This window comes from Saimiri boliviensis, chromosome 11 (assembly GCF_048565385.1).
Source record: "Saimiri boliviensis isolate mSaiBol1 chromosome 11, mSaiBol1.pri, whole genome shotgun sequence".
Classification (NCBI taxonomy): Eukaryota; Metazoa; Chordata; class Mammalia; order Primates; family Cebidae; genus Saimiri; species Saimiri boliviensis.
The window spans coordinates 107,007,394-107,028,524 of NC_133459.1; the positions used below are offsets into that span (position 1 = coordinate 107,007,394).

General features: G+C 35.2%; 2 protein-coding genes and 1 long non-coding RNA gene across 4 annotated transcripts in view; 1 reads left to right on the plus strand and 2 right to left on the minus strand.

Annotated features, from left to right (window-relative positions):
- The window catches only part of LOC141580330 (pancreatic alpha-amylase), a 27,258-nt gene extending 18,305 nt beyond the window's left edge, over positions 1-8,953 (minus strand). The window contains exon 1 of the mRNA XM_074381329.1: positions 8,872-8,953. The gene's annotated coding sequence lies outside the window, so the exon portion shown is untranslated. The remainder of the gene's footprint in view (positions 1-8,871) is intronic.
- Positions 3,003-21,131, minus strand: part of LOC101046962 (alpha-amylase 2B) — a 24,394-nt gene continuing 6,265 nt past the window's right edge. Inside the window, exons 1-10 of one of the 2 annotated variants that reach the window (XM_074381328.1) lie at positions 11,442-11,660; positions 10,950-11,096; positions 9,551-9,748; positions 8,872-9,102; positions 8,065-8,198; positions 7,070-7,192; positions 6,876-6,975; positions 4,784-4,902; positions 4,546-4,671; positions 3,003-3,219 (exon numbers count right to left, since the gene is read on the minus strand). In XM_074381328.1, the coding sequence (XP_074237429.1) occupies positions 3,030-3,219; positions 4,546-4,671; positions 4,784-4,902; positions 6,876-6,975; positions 7,070-7,192; positions 8,065-8,198; positions 8,872-9,102; positions 9,551-9,748; positions 10,950-11,096; positions 11,442-11,609 (1,536 nt within the window). In that variant the 5' untranslated portion in view covers positions 11,610-11,660 and the 3' untranslated portion in view covers positions 3,003-3,029. Of the gene's footprint in view, positions 3,220-4,545; positions 4,672-4,783; positions 4,903-6,875; positions 6,976-7,069; positions 7,193-8,064; positions 8,199-8,871; positions 9,103-9,550; positions 9,749-10,949; positions 11,097-11,441; positions 11,661-21,131 lie in introns of those variants that run through there. The other variant, XM_074381327.1, reaches the window with a different exon arrangement.
- LOC141580332 (uncharacterized) lies at positions 17,194-17,489 on the plus strand. The gene is made up of 2 exons (XR_012512562.1): positions 17,194-17,295; positions 17,390-17,489. It is a non-coding gene; the product is annotated as an uncharacterized LOC141580332 (long non-coding RNA).

The following is a 21,131-nucleotide window of genomic DNA, read 5'->3' on the forward strand; positions in this document are numbered from 1 at the left end:
CCTACCTCGGGGTTGATATGAGGATGATACATCCCAACTCTTCTAGAGAATTTAAAATGTCATCTGCCCATAGTGGGTGCAATATAAATATTTCTTTAATACTTTTTCAAAAGTTATACAGAATAGAAAACAATGATTCAGCTGAGCTGAGTTAAATAGAGAAAGTATCTTATAAGAGGAAGGAAATTATATGTACTAAAGAATAGAAATTTATAGAGTATTCCAAGAAAGGTAAGAATGAGAAAAATATTTGGGAGTATGGTAAACTCAATAATCTGATGAGTAGTTGCAGAAAGGAACAGAGATATAAGAATGTAAAGACATGTGGAAAGCTAGTAGAATGTTTTCTTTGAAACTAAAGAGTTCAGAAACAGCATCATACAGAAACTTCACATTTAAAGCAGAAATTCCTCACTCCTGTAAGGCAAACAGTTATCTCTCTTGCTTCTTCTGGATGCCTTTCAGTTTGGGAAGTCCACTACTTTGTATAGCAACTCATTCTATTGTTAAACAGCTTTAATATTTAGAAGGTGTATCATTATACTGAGCTAACTTCTTCTAATTTCTACTAATTGGTCTTAATTCTGATGCTAGGAGTCAGAGACTATTTTTATTTTTTCTATTACTTTAACATTTTCACTTTGCTAGGACAACTGCATGCTAAAAACTCGTAATTTTTTTTTTCGCTTTTCACCATAGGACATGATTCTAAGGCCAACACTGTAAACTTCGGAGCGTAGTGTTATTTGAGATTCTTTAATTAATATTTTTAGCAGTGCCAATCAGAAAAATATATCAAAAGTCTTGTCAATTTTATTTAAAATATTTGGAAGTATTCTTTTGTACACTCTAATGATAGTTTTGTTTGTTTGTTTGTTTGTTTGTTTGTTTTTGCTTTGCAGAGCTCTTAAGGTTAATTAGATCCCATTTGTTCGTTTGGCTTTTGTTGCCGTTGCTTTTGGTGTTTTAGTCATGAAGTCCTCTCCCATGCCTATGTCCTGAATTTGTATTGCCTATGCATATTTAATAAAATGAAGACTAGAGCATCAGGGGCTATGGGATTCTCAAGGGAAACTATTAGAACTGAGGTTGGGGATCTAGGTTCATGTCCGATAAGGTATGATTTTGTAGCCTACCAGGAGTAGTTGGAATTATTCTGAGTACAATAAAAATGTAAGAGTTTTAAGCACTAATATTTTAGTTTGATTTAAATTGTCTGAATATAATTTTGTGTCTTAGGCAAAATGAAGTAAGAGAGTAAAATAATGGAAGTAGGAGACCAGTTGTAGGGTTGTTTAGGAAGACAGGGAAGAGATAACTGTGACCTGGATGAAGGGATGACAGAGGATACAAAAGAAATGCAATAAATCAAGAGATGTTTTGAAGATACAATTAATAGTTCATGCTAAGGTTTATAAGAAGAGATAAAGTTGAGCTAAAGAGACAGAAATCAGGAAATAGCACAGGTTTCTAAGCAGTAAGAAGATAATATAGAAAAAGATGCACAAAAAATGAGGGTTTCATATTAGATATGTTAACTAATGTCCATGGAACTTTGCAGTGGTGATAACAAGCAACTGATGGAAATACGAGGCTGAAGTCCAAGTTCTAAGGTGAAGATACCTAGGTGTCCACAGAAATAGTTGTTTAAACCCCATGAAAATGGTTACAATCACCTAGAGGAGAGATGATAGAGAAAGAAGAGAAATAGATAAGAATGAGGACTTAGGTGGAACAGAATAAGATGATCCAGTTTAAGAACACAAATGAACAAAACTCAAAAGAGTAATCAATGAGACCTAAGGAAACAGGAGAGGAAAATTAAATAACCAAAGGATGATAGGAAGAGAGAGTGACCCACCATCTTGAATACTGCTATGAAGTAGATTAAGCTGAGAATAGAGAAGTATATTGGACTGGCAACATAAATGTCATTGATGATGTTGACAAGAGCAGATTCATTGAAGTGATCATGGTAAAAACTGGATGGTAGAGAGACGAATAATGAGTGAGGTTGTGGATGTGGAGGTAGTGTGGTAAAAAGAGAGGTATGATCAGGAAAGGGCGCAAGAAAATGAACAAAGAAATATACCCAAAAGGATATCTGAGGGCACTCATTGATATTGGGAATACTGTAATGTATGTAATCTGAGAAAGGGAAGACCTGCTAAATCAAAAGAGGGAGGATAATCTGAAAAAATTAAGTCCACCAAAAGATAAAAATGGAGTGTTATCATTAACGTAAGTAGAGAAAAATGGCCTTTCTTAGAATGAGGTGTACTTCCTGCATTGTAAGAGGAGAAAAGGAAAACATTGCGGAAAATGCAGGACAGCTCTCCAGGTGGCCTTGGGCCAGCCCAGCTCTTTGCCTTCTCTCACTTACAGTGCTCAAGAGTGACTATAGAATGAGCTGGGAATGCAGCGTCCTGCGATAAGGCTCAGACTCTGTCACTGTGTCTCAGAACAGCACGTCCTTCAGTGCTTTGGCCCAGTGTATCATGCGATGCCCAGGTTATAAAACAGGAGCAGGCTTCTTTCAGGGGTCCCTCAGCTGAGGTACAAACAGGGCACAAGAAAATAAGACTTGATCCGCCCTAGGAAAATTGTCTGAGTCTTGGGAGGCGGGCTCCTCATGAATCCCAGGTTTCCATGTCTCTTGATGCCTATCTGTAAGCAGTAAACCTGCTTCGTGTAACTTTTTGTGTGTATGTTCTATCTCACTGGACTTATGCAAGTAGTGGAAATTGCAGCCCAAGAGGAGAGGGCTGAAGTGGTACCAATACACAGTGAATCTGTTTTGTGGCAGGGACAGATATAATTATAGGTCAGAAGAAGAGACACTTCCGAGTTAGGGCCTCTATGTTCATATTTAAACATTTTTCTAAAAAGTGAGAGTTATAAAGAAAACTAGATAAGACCCCTAACGAATTCCATATTGAAAAAAATCAATGAAATATAAGAAGTACTGTAAGTGTAAGAAAAGAAACACACATTGCTAATATTTTGCATATATACTTTTAATTTAAGTTTTATAATTTAGATTCAACATGAATTGCAACGAATGGATCTTCAGCAGAGTTACTAATAGAAAAATGAGCCTTGCCATCACCAGAAACGTAGATTTTAATGCCTGTACAATCGCCATTAATTTTATCTCCAGAAATGACATCACAGTATGTGCCAGCAGGAAGACCAGTTTGCAAAGTTAAAGAAAGTGACCTGTAAAACAAAATTTAAGATTTAACTTCAATACAACAAAAAGCAAGAATACAGACTGTCTCTAACATGAGTAAACAATATAATTTTATGCTGTAGAACTCTAGGCATTCAAAGTCTCATTAAAAAGAAAACCCATATGCCTCTCTAGTAGATGCAAATAGCTTACCCAGGACCAAAAGTAACCATACGGAAAACCTAGCAATTCCCTGATCAGTAGAGAAAGTATTGCCAAAAAATCAAAGTTGAAGAATATCATTGAAGATTGGCAGGAATTATCACACTTTGATAAAAGTGCTACCTTGGTAAAATCAAATTTGTGCTCAACCGAACTTAATACGATTACTTTTTAAAATACAAAGGATATTTCTTTTTTAATCTCTTTCTTTCCCATGAGGTTACAAAGAATTTGTGGTGTACATACAAGCAACCTAGCATTTCTATGAAGAAGTGATAGTTTGAAATATAAAGCTTTTTCACATAAATTTATTTTGGTATTTTCATCCTCAAAGGAAAGAAATTAAAGAACTAGACATGGGTCTTTTTGGCAAGACAGAGATCGACTTGACTTATATGTTTATGTAAGTATCTATCTTTCATCAGTGAAATGTAATATAGACCAGGATGGACTATCTATGAGTATCAGTTGGTCTTTGACAGAGACATTTCAACTGCTTGCAAGGAGGTTTTCTGAGCCATAGGTTAGGGAATCATTTATCCGACAGACAAAAGATATAAGCCCACAGATGAAAGGTCAACAATGAGAAGTTTCAGAACTAAAACTCAAATCTCCTAAGGCAAATCATTAACCACAAGATACATGTTGTTCATACATATGCTTTAAAAATATTATTTGTCACAAGGAAATAGAGAAGTGAATAAAATATACCACAAAACTGGGTAGAGTAGTTGTTGAATAAAAGAGTTAGAAATAAAGATATTTCAGTACCGAGGCAGCATTTTTCCATGATTAAAAAAGCAGGACTACAAGACATGTTCTTTTAATGATTGCACAATCTGTATATTAACTACTTTGTGTATTTTGTGGCACGTGTAGATGAGCACATATATGTGCATTCTATAAAGGCATAAGGTGCTGTAAGGGTGCGCAGAAAGGACTCTGATGACAACAGAAAGACTTTATGAAAATAGGAGAACAAAGAAGTAAGAGCCATCATCCTTTGACTTCTGCCCATTTTGATCTCTATGTCTTAGTGCTCCACTGACTAAATGATTTTTTCAGATACAATAAAAGGAAATCAACAGAAAAAAAAAATAAACCAAGAACATACAGGTACAAAACCTTATTTTTAATCAATATTTACTTACCAGTCATCATTGTTGAAAACAATGAATCCTCTGTTTCCTCTCCCAAAAGCCACTTGGTTGCTGCCATTATCCCACCAGTTTGTGAAAGGCTGGCCATCCACTACATTGCGGAAGCGAACCATGTTCCTAAAAACACAGTAATATATAAAACATTCACATTCTTAAACTTTCAACTGTTGCCAATAAAATGGTAAAGAAAGTTTACTAGCAGAGGAGATGTCTAAATAAATATTCTCACCTTATTTGGCGCCACCGATGTTCACAGACCCAGTCATTGCCACAGGTAGTGTCTGGATTAATAGTAACTTCTTTAATTACTCCATTATTATTTGGTGGCCCAATCCAATCATTAACATCCTTAATTGGTGAGGGGGGAGAGGAAAGCCAAATTTTTATATTCATGTATTTGCCTCTTTCTTCTCCTTTACGTCAAACTCAATTTATCCTGCTTTTTGTGTCTCTGTAGTCAGTGACTTGATCTAGAATGCAATGCCTCCATTAATTTTTACAGCCCTCTGCCAGGTCTTTGTCATCTCTGTATCCTCTGGTTCTCTGTTGCTATATTTCAAGCAAAGGTAGCACATTTTTATCCTCTCCTTTTCATTCCAGAGAACTGCAAAGGCCTCTTTGCTCTGTCACCCAGGCTGGAGTACAGTGGCACAATGATATCTCACTGCAGCCTTGATCTCCCAGGCTCAAGAGACCCTCCCATCTCAGCCTCCCGAGTAGCTGGGAGTGTTGGTGAGCCACAACCACAGGCAGCTATTTCTTCTTCTTCTTCTTCGTTTTTTAACTTTTATTTTCAGTAGAGATAAAGTCTTGCTAGCTTGCCTAGTTTGTCTTGAACTCCTCAGGTCAGGTGATGGTCTCACCTGGCCTCTCAAAGTGCTGGGATTACAGGTGTAAGCCACTGCACCTGACCTGCAAAGCTTTCTTAACATCATGGTAAACCATGTGATGTCATTGAAATGGTGCAAGTATTAGTATTGGAAACAGCAGTATTAAAACATAGGCTCCATTACTAGTAGCTAAGAAAACTTAGTCAATATACACAATTTCTCTGTGTCTTCGTTTCCTCATTTGTGAAATGGGAATATTGCTTTTCTGCTATAAAAATTAAATAACGAATGTGAAAATGCCTTGAATGTGATGATGTGCTAAATAAATTTTAGAGTCCTTCATACTTCTTTTTAGATAAATGTACAAAACAATACTTCCGAATATTTTAAATAAAATTGGCAAGATTTTTAATATGTTTTTTTTTATTGGTACTGCTAAAAAAATTAATTTAATAAAAACCTGAATAACCGTAGGAAGGTTATCAGTGTTGACCCTGGAATCATGTCATATGGTGAAAAACAAACAAAACTAAGAGTTTTTAGCATGCAGTTGTCCTAGCAAAGTGAAAATGTTATAGTAATAGAAAAATAAAAAGAGTCTCTGACTCCTAACATCAGAACTAAGACCAATTAATAGAAATCATAAGAGGTTGGCTCAATATAAAGGAACACCTTCTAAATATTAAAGCTGTTTAACAATAGAATGAGTTGCTACACAAAGTAGTGGACTTCTCAAACTGAAAGGCATCTAGAAGAAGCCAGAGAGATATCGGTGTGCCTCATAGGAGTGAGGAATTTCTGCTTTAAGTGTGAAGTTTCGGTATGATGCTGTTTCTGAACCCTTTAGTTTCAAGGAAAACCTACTACTAGATTTCCAGATATCTTTACACTCTTATTTCTCTGTTCCTTTCTGAAACTACTCATCAGATTAATGTGTATACCATACTCTCAAATATTTTTCTCATTCTTACCTTTCTTAGAATACTCTATAAATTGCTATTCTTTAATATATATAATTTGCTTCCTCTTATAAGATACTTTTCCTATTTAACTCAGCTCAGCTGAATCACTTCTATGTATTCCATATAACTTTATAAAAAGTATTTAACAAATATTTATATTGCTTTTTAAGTTCTCTAGAAGTATTGACATGTATCATCCTCATATCAATCCCAAGGTGGGTACGTGTTACAAGTCCATATTTTATTTCCTGTATCTTGTTCTTATTTTTAAGTGTGGTTTTTTTTTTTCCTTCAGACTAGGCGGATGTTTGTCATATTTCTCAAACAGCTTGCATACTCTGACAACAGAGAATATAAATTTTGCTATTTTAATATAATTGGCATTACTAAAATCAGAATCCTGTATCAGGTTTACATTTAATAAATATTTGTTGACCTACATATAGAATTAATAGTGGTCACCAAAAGTTAGAGCAAAATTTGCTCCTTTTTCTTGAAAACGTGATATTTTGAATAACTCCATACTTACTCTTCCATTTTCAAAATGTCTTGCCCAACGGTAGCTTGACATCACTCGTGTAAATCCATAAGGATGAGCAAGCATAAATCCAACTGCCATTTTATACAGCCTGAAAGTTACATAATTATATTACCATAGAATCATAGAATATTTCTACCATCATTAAAAGATGTATTTACAAAATAGAGCACTTTGTTTTCTACCTAGCGTCCCAGAAGGTAAGAATGGAAGCTCCTCCAGCCCCATGTCCTCGTTGATTGTCATGGTTATCCACAAAGACAAGTGCTCTGTCAGAAGGCATGAAACCCCAACCTTCTCCCCAGTTCCTATTTTTGAAAAATAATATATGCAGTTATGTATTATTTCACAATAGCTTTAGAGTAACGTAACCATGCATCTCTTTCTGCATGGCATCTGAAGATTAAACTCTCTAATTAAATGGTTATTCTATCAGATACACACACACACACAAATATATATATATATATATATATATATATATATATACATACACAGACACACAATCACACACACAAACACACACATATATGCACACACACGTGTATATGTGCACACAAACCATACACAAACACAAGTGAGTAATCTACATATACAGCCCATATTTGTATATGCATGTATGTAATCCTTGAATTCTATTCATATAACAGATATAAGATTACTGTTTAAAAAGTTTCCTTTTGGAGGTTTCAGCATATTCTAATTTAGAGGTACTCCAGAAGAATCAATATCCATATCACATTATAAAGAATGTCAAACTAGATTAAAATAAGGCTTCAATAATATATTGTTATAATATAAATGTTTTAGTGCTTTAATTAATATATGTAAGTTCTACAGTGTGGACACATTGTACATACTTTACAAATGATGGGATCATTTTAATAATAACCTGGCTTTAAAAGATTATATGCAAACATCAGTCAAATCTAGTATATTCATCTCATACTTAGGAAAATCCCCAGGGATTGTTTAGGGTTCTTAGGCATACTGTCCTGTGACAGACACTCTGAATACAAAAGATGATTGAATAGGGTTCGGGGGCACTTGAACACTTCTCTTTAAAAACTGACTCCTTGATAGTTGTCTGAATAAGAAATTTCCAGAAAATAACTCACACTGGGGTACTATGACCAATAGATCTATGAAATAATTGAGGGGAAAAGTTGTATTTATTTACTTTAAGTAACACATCTTCTCTCCATCCCACTTGCGAATCACTGTACCGAGTTTTGCACCATACTTGAATTCTGTCACCCGGCCATTTCCAAAGTACTGGCTGCTTGTAATTGGCTCACCACCCAGATCAATTACCTAGTAGAAATTTAGGAAAAATAACAATTTTCATAAGGTCTTTTAGTATTTTAACCAATACGGTAATATTATATACTACTTATTATTAGTTTTGGTGGTCTTTTTTTTTTTCCTGGCCTCAAGCAATCCTCCTGCCACAGCTTCCCCAAGTGCTGAGATTGCATGCATGAGCCACCACTCCCAGTCCTATTTCTGAAATGAAATGCTCAAAATGGTTTTCTTATTCTTATTATCTCAACAGGTAATATTCTTCTATTCTTTATTTTTTGATGAAGTATACACTACAATATTGAAAGAAATATGATGTCAACGTTACCTGTTGTCCTGTGAGAATACTTACCTAATTTCTGGTCCCGTACCTCAATGTTAATAATAGGAACAGCTCAGACTAACACAACATTTACTATCTGACTGACATTTCTTGATAAATATTAACTTTTCATTTTCCAAAGAAAATAAAGACATAACTATTATTCTCCTACATTCTGTGTACCTCCATAAAACCTGTTGTGATAAAGAATTAGATATGCTGTATCTGAAGGAGAGGTTAAAGAACACTGTTTTATATAAATGACTCAGTCTTTATCCTACAGAAATTGCATTTTTAAGGGAATCTGCCATTGCTTTTCTAACGAATAAGATGACATTTTTATGCATATATATATAGATGTACCTCCTGGTAAATGAAAGGTTTACTTCCTTCAGGGAACCAGTTAGTGTTTAGATTATGCAGTTTATCCAAAACTGCCTTTATGTCTCCAGGCCACATGTGCTTGGAAGCATCAAGTCTGAAGCCAGCAACACCAATGTCAATGAGATGGTTCATATATTCGGCAATCTTGGAACGCACATAATCTTTCTCCAGTGCAAGATCCAGAAGACCAACCAGACGACAATCTCTGACCTGTTGAGACAAAAAATGTTGTCATTGATTCACAAAACATCATTTTTTTTACCTGAGAATACATTTGGTTATTCATTGATTCAGTTATCCATCAATAGATATTTTGTAGTGACATCTTTGCACTGGGCACTGAGGATGTTAATACCTTACTGTGGATTTATCTTTGAAATATTGTCTAGTAGAAAACAGAATTTAGGAAATAAAGTTGATGAGCTTTTTAATTGACTGGGAGCTTTATAAAGGTGGATAAGTGTATATTGATTAAACAATCTTGAGTCAATAGTTAACATTTTTAAAACATGGATTTGAGTCTCTTAAAGTAGTCATACCTGTTAACCTGTGTCCTTAAGAGATCTGTAATAGTATTTAAAAGAGAGTTCAAATAGCTGCATTTCTATAACAAAAGGCATATATCACTCTTAATCAGATCACTATCTTAAAAAATTACCTGATTAGCATCATTATAGTTCTCAATATCTCCACTTCCAGTTTTACATTTACCGTCGTTAAAATCCCATCCCGAATATGGGACTGCTGGGAAATCCCTATTTCCAGTGTTGAAGTAACTTCCACAAGTACTGCTTGTTCCTGCACCGGCACCATTACCACACATATGATTAATTACAGCATCCACATAAATACGAACCTGGAAAACAAAGTTTCTACTTCAGTGTCACTTAACAGAGAGGTAGAAATTTAAAGCATTTTTGATTAAAGTTTACAGTGAGTTAATAAAACTCCAAAATATTTCCTTATGTCTTATAACTATTTCCCTGCAAGTCCAAAAGTCAAAGGTGAAAGGAAAGTTATGTGAACTAAACACCTACATCCATTCTAGATACTCGAGCAAATATTTATAGGAATGATAAATTGAGAGATCCTGAAACTACCATCAATAAGAGGAAATGCAAAAAGCCCTTTTCAGGGAGACAAAACTCAGTTGAGACTGGAAAGATTACTGTTTTGGAAACTTCAATTGGTCACCAGGAGAAAGCCTGTACTCTCTGTCTCTCTCTTGCTCTCTCTCTCTCGCTCTCTCTCTCTCTCTCTCTCTCTTTTATTATACTTTATGTTCTGTGGCAAATGTGCAGATCGTGAAGGATTGTTAAACTGGGCCCCTTCCTTACATCTTATAAAAAATTAACTCCACCCAGATTAAAGATTTAAGCCTAAGACCTAACACCATAAAAACCCTAGAAGAAAACCTAGGCAATACCATTCAGGACATAGGCATAGGCTAGGACTTCATGACTGAAACGCCAAAAGCATTAGCAACAAAATCCATATAGACAATTGAGATCTAATTAAACTTAAGAACTCTGCACAGCAAAATAAACTATCATTAGAGTGAACCCGTAATCAACAGAACGGGAAATCCTGTACCCTGTACTTAGCATTTGAAGACAAATAAGGTAGACAGTAGTCTTCAGTTTTGCTCCTCATGAAATAGAGAAACTAGCTATTCATCATGAAAAACTCAAGAATTTTGGATGGAGACATAAGTCATCTAAAAGGGATAGCAAATATGGTAACTGGAATTTTTAATTACTGACCAGAAAAGTATTTCCAGCAAATATGGATAGCTATAACGGTTGAAATTTGATGTTTTGCTTTATAAGTAAAAATTCTGATTTAAACTTTAACTTAATTCTTTAGTAGACAGACAGCACATACACAAATACTTACAAAAGTTGAACGTAAGGCAAAAGTTAATTTTGAGTTATAAAGTATCAAGTAAAATAAAAAATTGAAACTATGGAAAATCTTCTGCTCCAAAGGAGCGAGAAACAGGAGAGAGAAATCATTTTCCCATCTGCCATTTTTGAAAGAAACTAGAATTCACTTACCCCAACATTGTTACATCTAGTCACCATGTTTCTAAATTCATCTTCATTTCCAGATCTTGTGCATAATTTATAGCTAATTGGTTGGTATCTTTCCCACCAAGGTCTTGAAGGGTTGTGAACTACAAGATTTTCATTTGGTGGAGAGACCTACAAATTAAACAGTCTTAATAAGTACCAAATTGTGTCTTACATTATATCGTTGAATGTTCTAGAAACTAATCAATAATTAAAAAAAATTCCTGAATCTTTGTATGCAACTGCCTCTTGAAAATATTAACAGCACATTAGAGGATTCTTGTTGGAGAAAAGAATGTCTCAGAAAGAAAATACAAAGTTGCCAACAATACTACATTGTTTTTTCCTCGGAAAACTGTTTTACTTAGAATACTTAACATGTGAGGTACAATCTTGCCTCAGGTTCACAGGTAAGATCAGAACACTATTTAATACAACACAGCAAATTCTGCAATTTATAATAGGAATAATACCCACCTGAACCCCTCCAAATCCATTGGGAGCTAAGTATCGCTCACATTCAAGAGCAATATCAACCCATCGCCATTCAAACAGATGAACAATAGATGTCCGTCCTTGTTGTGTATTTGGGGAATACTGAGCCCAGCACAACCCGATGGATAAGAGCAACAGAAAGAACTTCATTTTGCCTTGAAGTTGCCCGTGTCCTTTCTAGAGACTATTTATATTCCTGTAAGAAGCACATTTTACTAAGTAAATATTAGCATGCCTAATGCTTGAGGACAAACCGTTTGGTCATAATCTGAAAAGGATCACCAATAAAAATTTTAACAGGTGAAGAACATTAAAAAGTCTCTCACGGAAATAATCTAAATGACCTTTAAAAATTAACCTTTTTTTCTTATTCATAAAATATTAACATTTACAAACCTCTGGTAGTGGGTATACACATACACACACACACACACGTATAGTACATACATAAGGACAGTGTATATATTTACATAAGACCTGTATACACACACGCACACACACGCACACACGCACACCTATATAGTCCTTATTTATGTGTGTGTATAGACATATATAGACTCGTGCGTGTGTGTGTGTGTTGGGGGGGGGGGTTGGCAATTTCCGCTCCAAAAACTCATCTTGAATGTAGCTCCCGTAATCCCCATGTGTTCCTGGAGGGACCTGGTGGAAGGTAACGAAAATTGAATTCCGGGGGCAGTTATCCCACGTTGCTGTTTTCATGACAGTGAGTGAGTTCCCACAAGATCTGATAGTTGTATAAGGGGCTTTTTGAGTTTTGGGTCAGAATATCTCCTTCCTGCCATCAAGTGAAGAAAGATGCATTTCCTTCCCCTTCCACCAGGTTTGTAAGTTTCCTCAGCCTTCCCCAGCCATGAGGAACTGTGCGTTGATTGAATCTTTTTCCTTTGTATGCTACCCAGTCTTGGTCACTTTTTTATAGCAGCATGAGAACAAACATATATTTATATATTACAGTGTGTGTATATATATATATATATATATATATATATATATATATAAAATCCATATATGTAAAATACTCTCTCTCTCTCTGTGTATATATATATATATATATATATAGTCCTTATATATATATGTTTGTGTGTGTGTGTATATATATAAATCTTAATTAAATAACATAAATAAGGATATTATTTTATTTCTGATATCCTTCACTAATGGAAAATCACAATTGATGCCAACTGAATTTTCAAAATATTGCTTTAACTCTCTATTTTCAAATGTTTGTTATGTTTCCATTTCAAACAGAGGTGTTATGTAATATTTCCATTTTTAAAATCAGCTCTGTTTATCATCCTTAATTCAAATATTTAGTTTTTTTATATTTCTTCACTAAGATTTTAAAAAATATTTAAACTCTGAGAGCCCATGAATTTGAGAAACTGTTTTCCCCTCCATCAAGTTATGTGCTTAATATAGTGCATATGGTTTTAGGATTCTATTATAATCATTCTATTATAAATAAATAAATTTGCATATCTTTCCTTCTTAATGTAATGTTAGTGAAATGCTGTGAAAGGAGTAGTAATAATATAGGTGTGAAAAACTTCATCCATTCATTCAACAGGTGTTAAGTGTGTGTCTGTTTTTTGCCAAGCACTGTAGGTGATTTTCAGGAGACAATGAAAAAGACATGTTCCTGTTCTCAGAGATCTTACATTGTAGTGGAAAGAAAAGAAAATATACTAGTAAATAACAGTATTAGCAACAATACTAACAGTGATGATAAAAATAATTTCAGACAGCCATAAAAACTTTATTATTTTTATAAACTTTATTTTTTATATAAAATAATACAATGGAGAATGCCATTGCTGTCAGGTATTGTAGACTGTATAATAATGGAAGAGATCCCTTAAAAGAGTGACTTTATGATGTGATATGAAGGATTAGAAGTGTCCAGTCATTTAGAGACCAAAGAAGGAAATATTTAGATAGTGGAAAGAGCAAGAGTAATGTCCCAAGAAAAGAAAAAGTTAATACATAAGACATGCTAAAAGAAAAAAAAAAAAAAAAAAAACAGTCAGTGGCTAGAGCACATGTGATAAAGTGTGTGATAAAATGAGATGAGGTCAGAGAGGTAGGCCAGATCACGTAGAGCTTTGTAGAACCTGAATAAAGAGAGAGCTGTTAAGGCTGTAAGAAAGGGAACTGAAAGGCTAATAGGCTTTAAAAAAAATCACCCTTGCCTCTGGGAAGAAACCAGATTATAGCAGGATAAGAGTGGAAAGAGGTAGATGTTAGAAGACTTTATAGGACTTCTGCCAAGGTGGCCAAATAGGAACAGCTGCAGTCTGCAGATCCCCGTGAGAACAAGCCAGAAGATGAGTGACTGCTGCATTTCCAACTGAGGTACCAGGTTCACCTCATTGGGACTGCTTACAGTGGGAATAGCCCAAAGTGGGCAAGCTAAAGCAGGGTGGGGCACTGCCTCACCCCTGAGGTGCAAGGGGCTGGAGAACTCATTCTCCCAGCCAAGAAAAGCCATTAGGGACTTTTTCTGCATTCCAGCTCAGATACTGTGCTTTTCCCACTGTCTACATAACCCACAGACCAGGAAACTCCCTCTGATGCCTACAATGCCAAGCTAAAATCCAATGGCTTGCTTAAAACTCTTGCAGCCGTTACACCAGCCTGAGCCCCACCTGGCACATTGGAGCTTGGTGGGGTGAGGGGCACCTGCCACCGTTGGGGCTCCAGTAGCAATTTCAACATTGCCTGTGTAAACAAAGCCCCCCGGAAGTTTACACGGCAGCTGAGTGGAGCCCAGAACTGCAGCTCAGCATGGCCTCTGCAGGCAGACTGTCAAGTAGATTCCCTTCTTGATGGGCAGGGCATCTCACAAAAGAAAAAAACACAGCAATCATTATATTATAAAGACCCATGCATAGGTATGTTCATTGTGGCACTGTTTACAAGAGCAAAGACCTGGAACCTACCAAAATGTCCATCAATGATAAACTGGACAAAGAAAATATACATCTTGGAATACTATACAGCTATAAAAAATGATGAGTTCGTGTCCTTTGCAGGGGCATGGATGAATCTGGAAGTCATCTTTCTCAGCAAATTGACACAAGAACAGAGAATCAAACACCACATTTTCTCACTCATAGGTGAGTATTGAACAATGAGAAGACATGAACACATGGAGGGGAACATCACACACTGGGTTCTGTTGGGGGGTACTAGGGAATTGGGCAGCAGGGGACAGGGAGGTTGAGGAGGGATAACAAAGAGAGAAATGCCAGAGATAGGTGACGGGGGGATGGAGGCAGCAAACCACATTGCTACATTTATAACTATGCAACAATCCTGCATGATCTACATTTGTACCCCAGAACCTAAAGTACAATAAGACAAAATTGCTTAGAAGAGGGAGTCTTTTGGGATTTGCTCAAATGGAAATATGACATTTGTAATTAACGTGTCACACGTTTTACAGAATTTGAATTTATTCTCCTTTGTCATTTTAATACAGCCTCTTTTGATCTTTTTATACTTTGATTTATCTCTGTCCAAAATATGTCAGATCCTAAATTGACAAAACTTTAATACAAAGGGTTTTGTTGCCCACAGGGGGGAAAAAAAAAACAAAACACGGCAGCCCGTCAGGGACTTACAAAGTCCCTACCTTCCTGGGACAGAGCGCCTAGGAAAACAGGCAGTTGTGTGTTCCACTTCAGCAGACTTAAATGTTCCTGCCCAGCATCCCTGAAGGGAATAACTGATCCCCCAGTACAGTGCTTGAGCTCCCTTAAGAGACAGGCTGCCGCCTCATAAATAAGGACTGTATAGATATGTGTGGGTATATATAAGGACTGTATAGATATGTGTGGGTATATATATATGTGTGTGATATATATATATATATATATATATATATACATATATATATATATGAGTCTTTATGTGTATAAATACATACACTGTCCTTATGTATGTGCTATATGTGTATGTGTGTGTGTGTGTACACATTGCCAGAGCTTTGTAAAGGTTAATATTTTATCATTAAGAAAAAAAAGATTAATTTCTAAAGGTCATTTAGATTATTTCCATGAGAGACTTTTTAATGTTCTTCACCTGTTAAGGTTTTTATTGGTGATCATTTTCAGATTATGACCAAACAATTTGCCCTCATGTATTTAGGCATGCTAATATTTACTTTGTAAATTGTGCTTCTTACAGGAATATAAATAGTTTCTGGAAAGGACACTGACAACTTTAAAGCAAAATGAAGTTCTTTCTGGAGGTACACAGAATGTAGGAGAAGGATGATAGCTATGTCTTTATTTTCTTCGGCAATGGAAAGAGTATTTATCAAGAAATGTCAATCAGATAGTAAATGTTGTGTTAGTGTGAGCTGTTACTATTATTATCATTGACGTATGAGATGAAAAATTAAGTAATTATTCTCACACAACAACAGGTAACCTTTACATTATGTTTCTTTCAATATTGTAGTGTATACTTTATCAATAAATAAAAAATAAAAGAATATTACCTGTTGAGATAATAAGAATAAGAAAACCATTTTGAGCATTTCATTTCAGAAATAAGACTGTGCATGGTGGCTCCTGCACGCAAGCTCAGCACTTGGGGAAGCGGTGGCAGGAGGATTGCATGAAGCCAGAAAAAAAAAAAAAAAAAAAAAGGAAAAAAACAAGACCAAAACTAATAATAAATAGTATATAATATCAATTTATTGTTTAAAATACTTTAAAGTCCTTATGAAAATTGTTATTTTTCCGAAATTTCTACTAGGTAATTGATCTGGGTGGTGAGCCAATTACAAGCAGCCAGTACTTTGGAAATGGCCGGGTGACAGAATTCAAGTATGGTGCAAAAGTCCGCACAGTGATTCGCAAGTGGAATGGAGAGAAGATGTGTTACTTAAGGTAAATAAATACAACTTTCCCCTGAATTATTTCATAGATCTATTAGTCATAGTACACCGGTGTGAGTTATTTTCTGGAACTTTCTTACTCAGACAATTATCAAGGAGTCAATTTTTAATGAGAGGTGTTCGAGTGCCCCGGAACCCTATTCAATCATCTTTTGTATTCAGAGTGTCTGTCACAGGACAGTATGCCTAAGAACCCTAAACAATCCCTGAGGATTTTTCTCTAAGTATGAGATGAATATACTAGATTTGACTGATGTTTGCATATCATCATTTAAAACCATGTTATTATCATTAAAACAATCTCATCATTTGTAAAGTATGTACAATATGTCTTTACTGTAGAACTCACATATATTAATGAACTTAAGGTATTAAAACATTTATATTATACCAATTAGTATTAAGGCCTTATTTTAATCTAGTTTAACATTCTTTATAATTTAATATGGATATTGATCCTTCTGGAGTGCCTCTAAATTAGAATATGCTGAAACCTCCAAAAGGAAATTTTTTAATAACAAAAATCTTATATATGTAATACAAAAAGAATTTAAGTATTACATACATTTATATAAAACATGGACTGTATATGTAGGTTACTCACGTGTTTGTGTATGGTGTGTGTGTGCATACGTGTGTGTGTGTGTGATTGTGTGTGTGTATATATATATGTATCTGATAGCATAACCATTTAATTAGGGAGTTTAATCTTCAGATGCCATGGTTACGTTACTCTAAAGCTATTGTGAAATAATACGTAACTGCATATATTATTTTTCAAAAATAGGAACTGGGGAGAAGGTTGGCGTTTCATGCCTCTGACAGAGCACTTGTCTTTGTGGATAACCATGACAATCAACGAGGACATGGGGCTGGAGGAGCTTCTATTCTTACCTTCTGGGATGCTAGGTAGAAAACAAAGTGCTCTATTTTGTAAATACATCTTTTAATGATGGTAGAAATATTCTGTGATTCTATGGTAATATAATTATGTAACTTTCAGGCTGTATAAAATGGCAGTTGGATTTATGCTTGCTCATCCTTATGGATTTACACGAGTGATGTCAAGCTACCGTTGGGCAAGACATTTTGAAAATGGAAAAGTAAGTTTTGGAGTTATTCAAAATATCATGTTTTTGAGAAAAAGGAGGAAATTTTTTCCTAACTTAATATGACCACTATGAATTCTATATGTATTCAACAAATATTTATTAAGTGTAAACCTGATACAGGATTCTGATTTTAGTAATGTCGATTATATTAAAGTAGCAGAATGTATGTTCTCTGTTATCAAAGATTATGCAAGCTGTTTGAGAAATATGACAAATATCCTCCTAGCCCACAGAAAAGAAAAAAACACTTAAAAATAAGAGCCAGATACAGGGAATAAAATATGGACTTCCAACAAGTACCTACCTCGGGGTTGATATGAGGATGATACATCCCAACTCTTCTAGAGAATTTAAAATGTCATCTGCCCATAGTGGGTGCAATATAAATATTTCTTTAATACTTTTTCAAAAGTTATACAGAATAGAAAACAATGATTCAGCTGAGCTGAGTTAAATAGAGAAAGTATCTTATAAGAGGAAGGAAATTATATGTACTAAAGAATAGAAATTTATAGAGTATTCCAAGAAAGGTAAGAATGAGAAAAATATTTGGGAGTATGGTAAACTCAATAATCTGATGAGTAGTTGCAGAAAGGAACAGAGATATAAGAATGTAAAGACATTTGGAAAGCTAGTAGAAGGTTTTCTTTGAAACTAAAGGGTTCAGAAACAGCATCATACAGAACTTCACATTTAAAGCAGAAATTCCTCACTCCTGTAAGGCAAACAGATATCTCTCTTGCTTCTTCTAGATGCCTTTCAGTTTGGGAAGTCCACTACTTTGTATAGCAACTCATTCTATTGTTAAACAGCTTTAATATTTAGAAGGTGTATCATTATACTGAGCTAACTTCTTCTAATTTCTACTAATTGGTCTTAATTCTGATGTTAGGAGTCAGAGACTATTTTTATTTTTTCTATTACTATAACATTTTCACTTTGCTAGGACAACTGCATGCTAAAAACTCATAATTTTTTTTCGCTTTTCACCATAGGACGTGATTCTAAGGCCAACACTGTAACCTTCGTAGCGTAGTGTTATTTGGGTTTATTTAATTAATATTTTTAGCAGTGCCAATCAGAAAAATATATCAAAAGTCTTGTCAATTTTATTTAAAATATTTGGAAGTATTCTTTTGTACACTCTAATGATAGTTTTTTTGTTTGTTTGTTTTTGTTTTTTTTTTTGTTTTTTGTTTTTTTGCTTTGCAGAAGCTCTTAAGGTTAATTAGATCCCATTTGTTCGTTTGGCTTTTGTTGCCGTTGCTTTTGGTGTTTTAGTCATGAAGTCCTCTCCCATGCCTATGTCTTGAATTTGTATTGCCTAAGCATATTTAATAAAATGAAGACTAGAGCACCAGGGGCTATGGGATTCTCAAGGGAAAATATTAGAACTGAGGTTGGAGATCTAGGTTCATGTCCGATAAGGTATGATTTTGTAGCCTACCAGGAGTAGTTGGAATTATTCTGAGTACAATAAAAATGTAAGAGTTTTAAGCACTAATATTTTAGTTTGATTTAAATTGTCTGAATATAATTTTGTGTCTTAGGCAAAATGAAGTAAGAGAGTAAAATAATGGAAGTAGGAGACCAGTTGTAGGGTTGTTTAGGAAGACAGGGAAGAGATAACTGTGACCTGGATGAAAGGATGACAGAGGATACAAAAGAAATGCAATAAATCAAGAGATGTTTTGAAGATACAATTAATAGTTCATGCTAAGGTTTATAAGAAGAGATAAAGTTGAGCTAAAGAGACAAAAATCAGAAAATATCACAGGTTTCTACGCAGTAAGAAGATAATATAGAAAAAGATGCACAAAAAATGAGGGTTTCATATTAGATATGTTAATGTCCATGGAACTTTGCAGTGGTGATAACAAGCAACTGATGGAAATACGAGGCTGAAGTCCAAGTTCTAAGGTGAAGATACCTAGGTGTCCACAGAAATAGTTGTTTAAACCCCATGAAAATGGTTACAATCACCTAGAGGAGAGATGATAGAGAAAGAAGAGAAATAGATAAGAATGAGGACTTAGGTGGAACAGAATAAGATGATCCAGTTTAAGAACACAAATGAACAAAACTCAAAAGAGTAATCAATGAGACCTAAGGAAACAGGAGAGGAAAATTAAATAACCAGAGGATGATAGGAAGAGAGAGTGACCCACCATCTTGAATACTGCTATGAAGTAGATTAAGCTGAGAATAGAGAAGTATATTGGACTGGCAACATAAATGTCATTGATGATGTTGACAAGAGCAGATTCATTGAAGTGATCATGGTAAAAACTGGATGGTAGAGAGACGAATAATGAGTGAGGTTGTGGATGTGGAGGCAGTGTGATAAAAAGAGAGGTATGATTAAGAAAGGGCACAAGAAAATGAACAAAGAAATATACCCAAAAGGATATCTGAGGGCACTCATTGATATTGGGAATACTGCCATGTATGTAATCTGAGAGGAACCATGCAGAAGAAAGGGAAAACCTGCTAAATCAAAAGAGGGAGGATAATCTGAATAAATTAAGTCCACCAAAAGATAAAAATGGAGTGTTATCATTAACGTAAGTAGAGAAAAATGGCCTTTCTTGGAATGCGGTGTACTTCCTGCATTGTAAGAGGAGAAAAGGAAAACATTGCGGAAAATGCAGGACAGCTCTCCAGGTGGCCTTGGGCCAGCCCAGCTCTTTGCCTTCTCTCACTTACAGTGCTCAAGAGTGACTGTAGAATGAGCTGGGAATGCAGCGTCCTGCGATAAGGCTCAGACTCTGTCACTGTGTCTCAGAACAGCACGTCCTTCAGTGCTTTAGCCCAGTGTATCATGCGATGCCCAGGTTATAAAACAGGAGCAGGCTTCTTTCAGGGGTCCCTCAGCTGAGGTACAAACAGGGCACAAGAAAATAAGACTTGATTCGCCCTAGGAAATTTGTCTGAGTCTTGGGAGGCGGGCTCCTCATGAATCCCAGGTTTCCGTGTCTCTTGATGCCTATCTGTAAGCAGTAAACCTGCTTCGTGTAACTTTTTGTGTGTATGTTCTATCTCACTGGACTTATGCAAGTAGTAGAAATTGCAGCCCAAGAGGAGTGAGCTGAAGTGGTACCAATACATGGTGAATCTGCTTTGTGGCAGGGACAGATACAATTATAGGTCAAAAGAAGAGACATTTTCAGAGTTATGGCCTCTATGTTCTCATTTAAACATTTTTCTAAAAAGTGAGAGTTATAAAGAAACCTAGATGAGACCCCTAATGAATTCTATATTTAACATCAAGATGAAGGAGAATGAATTGAGTATTGAGAAGAAAACTCAGACAGCATGGTGTCATGACAGCCCTAAGTAAACATTCCTATTGTAGAATAAGAAAAAGAACAAAAAGTCATAAACACCAAGTCAAAGCAATTAGAAAAAAAAAAAGAAAGAAAAAAGAAAAGAAGAAAGAATATAGAGAAAGTAGTGGAAGATTCCAGTAAGCTCAATAAAAGTAAGAACTGTAGATTGTGTAATTTAAGTTTCTTCTATTTGTTTAATCTTATTAACAGCAAAAGTACTTGCATACTACAAAAAGCATACAACAGAGCCAGCTTTGGATGGAAATCAACATTATACCAGCCATCTCTAACTAACAGATATTAA